Here is an 8,959-nt window from a genome sequence, read left to right as displayed (position 1 = left end):
GACGTCCCCAACCGATGCACAGGCGAGCGGTCCAACCCGGGTCCCAACTCTGGACAGCCAGCATCTCATCCATGGTCACCGGAACCGGAATAACCCGGCGAGGGGGCAAAGGAGAAAAGAAAACAGCAGATCAACTGGTCTAAAAAAGGGGGGTCTATTTAAAGGCTAGAGTATACAAATTAGTTTTAAGATTGGACTTAAATGCTTCTACTGAGGTAGCATCTCTCACTTTTACCGGGAGGGCATTCCATAGTACTGGAGCCCGAACAGAAAACGCTCTATAGCCCGCAGACTTTTTTTGGGCTCTGGGAATCACTAATAAGCCGGAGTTCTTTGAACGCATATTTCTTGCCGGGACATATGGTACAATACAGTCAGCAAGATAGGCTGGAGCTAGACCGTGTAGTATTTTATACGTAAGTAGTAAAACCTTAAAGTCGCATCTTAAGTGCACAGGAAGCCAGTGCAGGTGAGCCAGTATAGGCGTAATATGATCAAACTTTCTTGTTCTTGTCAAAAGTCTAGCAGCCGCACATTAAAGTTTAGAACAGTGGGTACCACCTCAGAAAAAAACTTGGCTCTCTAAGTACCACCATGAGGACCAACATAAAATACAGCAGTGTAGTAGTCCTAAGTATTAATTAAACAAGACAGAAGTCAGTAACGCTGTGTGAAAATAAAACACTACTCTAATCAACTGACTCTTTAGCGTACCACTAGATGGAGCTCGCGTACCACAGTTTGAGAATCACTGGTTTAAGAAGATATGCAATTGCATACAGTACACTTTTCCCTACCAAAATTTAAATATCAAATACATTTGTTAATAAATATTAGGTACTTTGTTGATGCACAATATTTCATAAACATAAACAGTTTGACACCCGTGATGACACAGATAGTGTTCTATTAGTAAACATATTCATCCGCCCATTCATTATCATGTTACAAATAATTGAATCAAGCACAGACTCGGTTACATAACTTGAACACATTTTATGTTGATTTTACCAAACAAATTTGCATACAGACCTTGAAATAGCACTCTAACAAATACTACATAAGTTAAGCTGTTATCCATTTTTTTCCCATTAAAAACTAAAATATTGCACATAAGCTTCATTTACTCATTAGGATAACTGATACATGTACATATTAGGGCTGTGAATCTTTGGGTGTCCCACGATTCGATTCAATATCGATTCTTGGGGTCACGATTCGATTCAAAATCGATTTTTTTTCAATTCAACACGATTCTCGATTCAAAAACGATTTTTCCCGATTCAAAACGATTCTCTATTCATTCAATACATAGGATTTCAGCAGGATCTACCCCAGTCTGCTGACATGCAAGCAGAGTAGTATATTTTTGTAAATGTAAAGGACAATGTTTTATCAACTGATTGCAATAATGTAAATTTGTTTTAACTATTAAATGAACCAAAAATATGACTTATTTTATCTTTGTGAAAATATTGGACACAGTGTGTTGTCAAGCTTATGAGATGCGATGCAAGTGTAAGCCACTTTGACACTATTGTTCATTTTTTTAATTTTTTTTATAAATGTCTAATGATAATATCAATGAGGGATTTTTAATCACTGCTATGTTGAAATTGTAACTAATATTGATACTGTTGTTGATAATATTCATTTTTGTTTCACTACTTTTGGTTTGTTCTGTGTCGTGTTTGTGTCTCCTCTCAATTGCTCTGTTTATTGCAGTTCTGAGTGTTGCTGGGTCGGGTTTGGTTTTGGAATTGGATTGCATTGTTATGGTATTGCTGTGTATGGTTTTGTTGGGTTGATTAATTAAAAAAATAAAATAAAATAAAAAAATAAATAAATAAATAAAAATAAAAATAAAAAATAATAAAATAAAATAAAAAAATAAAAATCGATTTTTAAAAAATGAGAATCCATTCTGAATCGCACAATGTGAGCATCGATTTTTTCCCACACCCCTAGTACATATACATACATATTAATAATTACAAATATTTCTTATCTTTGAAAGCTGGTCATGTTAGGCAACAGTTTCCTCTTTATCAATGTCTTGAGTCAGTTTCAGTGGTGAATAATGATCCAGAGGCAGGTCAAAATACACCTGATCATCAAAACATAAATCATCAGTGGGTGACGCCAGAAAAGGCATTTTGAGGACAACACCTGTGAGCATGCCCCCTATAGCTGACACTCCAATAGTGGAGATGACAGCTGCTACCTGGAAAAGAGCCTGTTCTCCTGCAGTCCGACCTAAACCCGGCTGCAAACCAGGTATCAATGCCTGGAGCTCAAGAAGCTTGGGGTCTCCTTCTTCTGGGGCTCTGTGGCTAAAGATCTCATAAAAACTTGGACCATACACTTCCACCCTCGCCATCATTATGGCATAAATCCCTGCAGTGCAAGATATAAGTCCTGTTAGGCCGTGCAAGTTATGTATTCCGCATTGATCCTGAATTCTGAAGCGTTTGGCTAAGAAGGGGCTCAAGTATTTGTATCCCAGCATGCATGCGGTACAGCCCAGCATACCAAGGAAATACGCAGCTGCGGGTGAAATCATCATGTCGACGGATGCACCGACTGTCACGCCTCCGGCCAGGGTCACGTTCTGGATGTCTGCAATGCTGAGTTTGCCTTTTTTGTTGATTAAAGCAGACAGAGCGAACGCTGTGATAGTGGAAGCACAAAGGCCTAAAAAGGTGTGCAGGATGGCCCTGTGCTGGTCATCGCCTTTCAGCGTTAACGCTGAGTTGAAGGAGGGCCAGAAGACCCAGAGGAACAAAGTTCCCATCAGAGACAAGATGTCCGACTGGTAGCTGGTGCTCTGCTTTGCATTGCCTTCATTCAGGCGAGGTCTGTACAGCACAAAAGTGACCCCTAAGCCAAAGTAACAAGCAAAGAGGTGGATGAGAATGGAGCCCCCTGCATCGTTTATCTTCAGGTACTTCAGCACAGCCCATTCTGTGACCGCAAACACTGGCACCTCCAGCAGAGCCATGACCAGCAGCTGCAACGGACTTGTCTTTCCCAACACTGCCCCGAAGGAGATGAGCACCACAGCGCAGGCAAATTCTGCATTTATGAGATTGGTCACTCCAAGGTAAATTTGACCATCATGGCTGAACTGGAAGTATCCTTGCACCAGAATGGCCCATTGGATGGAAAAAGTAGCCACCAGAAAATTAAAAACCATCCCCCCAAAGCCGTAGAGTCGGAAAAATGCCAGCAGGCATCCAAAACCGATGAAAATCATCACCTGAATGTCTGTGAAAAAAGGGTAGTCTCTGTACACGGCATTGTCCATGGGTTTGGTCTCGTTGTTTTGGAATCTGGCATCAGCTTGGTCGTCGTACGTGACAAATGTGGCGAACAGACCCACAATCATCACCTCCACCGCAAACACAAAAGCAGGTAATTTCACCCGCAGGCTGCCGGAGCTCTGCTTCATCGTGGGAGTCCTTGACATTAAATGAGAATCCTTTCATTTGCAGGCTGTATTACCACGTTGTAGATAAGAGAGGGCAACGATCAAGTTTGCTCGCGTTCAGACAAGTACAAAGATCCGCCACGAGCATGAACTTTAGCTTATCGTTTAAAAATGTCTTGCAATCCAAGCTGGGTTGTCATCTTTAAAACTACAGCACATTTGAAGTGTCAGGTTATTGTTCGGTACACATTTCAAGAGCAACCTCCAGCATCAAGAATGTACACATGCACTTTATTAAGTAACAAAATAAAAATGGAAAGACATTTCACTTTATAGTGTTATTGCACTCCAAAGTTCAAAGAATAATAGAAGTTATTCAGCAGTTAAACTTCAAACTGGCCTTTCACTATCAGCACGTTTTACTTCGATCAATTACTTTTTTGCAATGTTTGTGCTGACTTACACTCGCAAAAACATCATACACACGGAGACACCATTTTTTTTAGGTCATGCAGTACAATTCAATAAGATTCATCTTGTGTCAACATGCAGTTGCATACATTTTCATTACGCCACAGTCTATATGAAATATTACAGATCCTACCTGACCTTTGGAAAATGTGACTATAAACACTGTAACCAAAATTTAAATATGAATCACTTGCCTCAGACTTGTTTGGGATTTAATATACCTTTTAAAAAATGATTTACTGTGAACTAATATAATCATGACCAGTGCTTCAATACCACCCAACTCATGTATCTTGAGTTAAATAAGAAGTCATGAAATACAACACTGTACATTTTACCTATACAAAATCTTTATTGAAACACATTCACGGTTCAAATGGTCATTCTAAATCCAAAATTACATATTTAATCAAGTCTCTCTCTTCGATACACGCACGCACGCACACATACCATGGTATGATGGTGAAATACAGTATGAACCTTCAATTGTGTGTATGGGAAGAGAATAATAGATTTTTACACTTGGAAATAAAACCAGAATTGTTTTCAACAACAACAATTGATGTAAGGAATACTGCAGTGCGGCTATATACACTTTTTAAATTTAGTATATAAATTAGACTTAAATATTAAATTTTTGTATATTTGGCAATACCTTAAGCCAGGGGTGTTCAAACTTTTTCACAGAGCGCCGCATACTGAAAAATGAGAACACTCTGATACTTTGTACATTAAAAGTGCTCAAACCAATTCTATGTACTGTACATCAGTACAAATTAGTTAAAAAAATAGTGTTACCGTAGATTTTGTGTTATAAGTGACAAAGCAAACAGATCTCAGTGTTATATCTAATACACCTCTTTAATAATGAATTCATAAAATGTTTAGAACATGTCGAGGGCCAAACAAAAACGAGCTGTGGGCCATAAAACAGTGATTGTGCAGCTCTTCTCAGAATTAGATAGTCATTGATGTGATCTTAAAATCATCATATCAACACTTGAATGTATTTGATGGGCATATTGTTTTATGACTACATTCTAAAATATGCTGGGTAACTATTGGACCAAAGCAATGCGGTTTTAATTTAACTCAGCAAGATGGGTTTCTTATTTAACCCAGCTAGATGGGTTATATATTCAGCCCAAATTCTGGGTAAATTTTAACTGCAATGCTGGGTTAATTCTACTAAGTAAATTGGTTATATATTTAATGGGGTCGCAGGGGATCGCTGGAGCCTATCTCAGCTGCATTCGGGCGATAGGCAGGGTACACCCTGAACAAGTCGCCAACTCATCGCAGGGCCAACACAGATAGACAGACAACATTCACACTCACATTCACACACGAAAGGGACAAGCGGTAGAACATGGATGGATGGATATATTTAATGGGTGTGTCAAAACAAAGAAAACGACCAGCTGGGTTACTGTTGGGTCACAAAAACTACCCACATTTTTAGAAATAACCCATAAATATGAAAAATAACCCAGCAATGTTTAGTGTGTATGATTATTCACCACTCTATGAGGTTAGGAATGTAGTATTTATAATTGAGAAACTCAATAAACAATAAACTTTCATCTAACATGACACCACTTTCACTGTACCATCATCATTCAGCTAATAAGCGTGCTTTGATAAAAACCATTAAAGACATAAAACAAACAACACACAAGATGAATAAATATTGGGTACAATAGGCAACATGTATCAGAAAAAGACCAAAAAAAAACATTTAACATAACTAGAACAGTAGAAAGGAAGTTTAAAAGTGGTTTTGCAGCCAGGAAGAGCCTCACAGTAAAACATCAGATTTCAGGATGTTCAGGAGTAGATGGTAATGACCTCACGACCACCTCCCCGGACCAGAAGAACCCGATTGAGGCCCTCTGTGAGCACCTCAAGGAACTCCATGTCTGATGGACAGTATAAGTAAAGGAGTGATATTCTTCCATGACACTCAGGAACAAAGACTTAGCCATTAACATAAAATATATGATGAATAAAGTTTACATTTTAATTTGGTCAATGAGGAACATGTTGGTATGGGTACTAGTGCCGTGTATTGAATGCACTCTGGCACATGCATTATTTCAATTACTTTTAAGGATGAACAACATGCCCATATTTTTACAATTTAAGTGTTTCTTTGTGGGATGAATTATGTAAAAGCAAGTACAGTATAAAAGCAGGATGTTGTAATACTGTAGTACCTCAACTTACAAGTACATTGAATAACTGAAAACACTCGTACAGTATCTCAAACCAGCCCTGCCCATTGAAATCAATATAATTAAATTTAATCATTCCCAAAACAGCACAATTTCAGCATGTAACGCCCAAATGCAGCTGAGATAGGCTCCAGCACCCCCCGCTACCCTGAAAGGGACACGCGGTAGAAAATGGATGGATGGATGGAACATGCCAATTAAAAAGAAAAGCTATATTTAGATAAGAAATATTGTTTGAATTGTTAGTATTTCCCTTTTAGAGCAGACTTTTTTTAGGTGTCTCCTAAGGGCTGCTTCTCTGTCGTGTAACAATAGGAATTCAGAACTCATTGCTTATGTTGCGCTCTGACATCTTTGAGTGACGACCAACACGTGACAACAAGTAATATGTAAAGATGTCCGATAATGGCTTTTTTGCCGATATCCGGTATTGTCTAACTCTTAATTACCGATTCCGATACCAACCGATACCGATATATATGGTCGTGGAATTAACACATTATTATGCCTAATTTTTTTGTGATGCCCTGCTGGATGCATTAAACAATGTAACAAGGTTTTCCAAAATAAGAGAACAACTTCAACTCAAATTATGGAAAAAAGTGCCAACATGGCACTGCCATATTTATTATTGAAGTCACAAAGGGCTTTTTTTTTTTAACATGCCTCAAAACAGCAGCTTGGAATTTGGGACATCCTCTCCCTGAGATAATCCTGATACCCACTACAACTAGTTGAGGTTGAAGGGGGCGGGGGGTAGCGGGGGGTGTATATTGTAGCGTCCCGGAAGAGTTAGTGCTGCAAGGGGTTCTGGGTATTTGTTCTGTTGTGTTTGTTGTGTTACGGTGCGGATGTTCTCCCGAAATGTGAAGTGAAGTGAATTACATTTATATAGCGCTTTTTCTCAAGTGACTCAAAGCGCTTTACATTGTGAAACCCAAAATCTAAGTTACAATTAAACCAGTGTGGGTGGCACTGGGAGCAGGTGGATAAAGTGTCTTGCCCAAGGACACAACGGCAGTGACTAGGATGGCGGAAGAGGGAATAGAACCTGCAACCCTCAAGTTGCTGGCACAGCCGCTCTACCAACCGAGCTATACTGCCCCGAAATGTGTTTGTCATTCTTGTTTGGTGTGGGTTCACAGTGTGGCGCATATTTGTAACAGTGTTAAAGTTGTTTATACGGCTACCCTCAATGTGACATGTATGGCTGTTGACCAAGTATGCGTTGCATTCACTTGTGTGTGTGTGAAAAGCCATAGATGTTATGTGACTGCGCCGGCACGCTGTTTGTATGGAGGAAAACGTGGACGTGACGAGAGGCTGTCCTCACTCAGGTCCGCATGCTAAGGGGTGAAGGTTTCAGATGAGAAAGGACGCCAAAGGCAGTGCCTTAAAGGCACGCCCCCAATATTGTTGTCAAGGTGGAAATCAGGAGAAATTCGGGAGAATGGTTGCCCAGGGAGATTTTCGGGAGGGGCACTGAAATTCGGAAGTCTCCCGGCAAAATCGGGGGGGGGGGGGGGGGGGGGGGGGGGGGGGGGTTGGCAAGTATGCCATAGACATGGTGTCGTTAGTCAGTCACTGAGCGAGCTGGCTTGTTAGCCACGGCTACAGCACCGACAACAACACACTCTTGTTGTTGTTATGCTGCACTCGTGGCATTTTGATGAGGTCATCAAGCGTCGCCAGTAAACCTATCATGCTGCAGTCGTCAACTCCTGTGTTGTGTGTGGGAGAGGGGAGAGGCTGCTGACTGGGTTTATATCCGTGTTTTACCGGATATGTACTGCTCCGTACAACAGCGTTTTAAAAAGTAATCAATTTTAAGGGCAGCACGGTGGAAGAGGGGCTTGTGCGTCTGCCTCACAATACGAAGGTCCTAAATAGTCCTGAGTTCAATCAACCCATGTGTGTAGTTTGCATGTTCTCCCCGTGACTGCGTGGGTTCCCTCCGGGTACTCCGGCTTCCTCCCACCTCCAAAGACATGCACCTGGGGATAGGTTGATTGGCAACACTAAATTGGCCCTAGTGTGTGAATATGAGTGTGAATGTTGTCTGTTTATCTGTGTTGGCCCTGTGATGAGGTGGCGACTTGTCCAGGGTGTACCCCGCCTTCTGCCCGATTGTAGCTGAGATGGGCTCCAGCGCCCCCCGCGACTCCAAAGGAAATAAGCGGTAGTAAATGGATGGACGGATGGATGGATAATTTCCGATATCACATTTTAAAGCATTTATCGGCCGATAATATCGGCAGGCCGATATTATCGGACATCTCTAGTAATATGTATATGTACAAAAAAGCTAATGCTCAACTGTCCAATTTGTTGAGTCAGGACTAGACAGAACAAACCGAAACATGTCAAACACAGCATCTGCAGCTTCTCAATATTTTCGTGGATAAATATTTGTTACTGCATGTCCCTGAGGCTGGCTATGGCTTGTGTAATGCGGGCTGGCAGCGTTGCGGTCGGGCTTGTGAATCAAAATATGCTTGCAACATAACGCAGAACCAAAAGAAGAGAGACCAGACGGCTCGTATCTCAAAATACTCCTGAGTTAAGATACCTATAAGTTGGAAAATCTTAACGGCACATAAATGGCAAGGATACAGTTTTCTTCTCCCACACGATTTTTTGGGGGACCTGGCATGTTGAGCAGGACAAGCTTCGCCTCTTTGGACTTCTTTGTGATGACCTCATTGAGCCGCAAGGCCGTGTGCATGCGCCTCACATCTATCTGGTTCCTTTTGCAGAAAAAAAGAACATGCTTTGCATAAGATCTACTTATTCAAGTCAAACAGTTGGTCTCAGTTTAACATGC

The 8,959-nt window shown here is 40.9% G+C and overlaps 2 protein-coding genes across 3 annotated transcripts in view; both read right to left on the bottom strand.

Moving 5' to 3' along the window:
• Positions 1-1,948: 1,948 nt before the first annotated feature.
• Positions 1,949-4,037, bottom strand: rh50 (Rh50-like protein). Its single transcript, XM_062053644.1, has one exon. The coding sequence runs from the start codon at positions 3,467-3,469 to the stop codon at positions 2,027-2,029; it is 1,443 nt and encodes a 480-aa protein (XP_061909628.1). The 5' UTR covers positions 3,470-4,037; the 3' UTR covers positions 1,949-2,026.
• Positions 4,038-4,229: 192 nt separating this feature from the next.
• slc12a5b (solute carrier family 12 member 5b) overlaps positions 4,230-8,959 on the bottom strand; it is a 90,371-nt gene continuing 85,641 nt past the window's right edge. For both annotated transcript variants that reach the window (XM_062053640.1, XM_062053638.1), the window contains 2 exons: positions 8,749-8,882; positions 4,230-5,820 (listed from right to left, as the gene is read on the bottom strand). In XM_062053640.1, the coding sequence (XP_061909624.1) occupies positions 5,729-5,820; positions 8,749-8,882 (226 nt within the window). In that variant the 3' untranslated portion in view covers positions 4,230-5,728. The remainder of the gene's footprint in view (positions 5,821-8,748; positions 8,883-8,959) is intronic.

The sequence above is a fragment of the Entelurus aequoreus genome, linkage group LG07 (assembly GCF_033978785.1).
Source record: "Entelurus aequoreus isolate RoL-2023_Sb linkage group LG07, RoL_Eaeq_v1.1, whole genome shotgun sequence".
In the NCBI taxonomy this organism is placed as follows: Eukaryota; Metazoa; Chordata; class Actinopteri; order Syngnathiformes; family Syngnathidae; genus Entelurus; species Entelurus aequoreus.
This window is presented reverse-complemented; position numbering and strand designations above follow the sequence as displayed.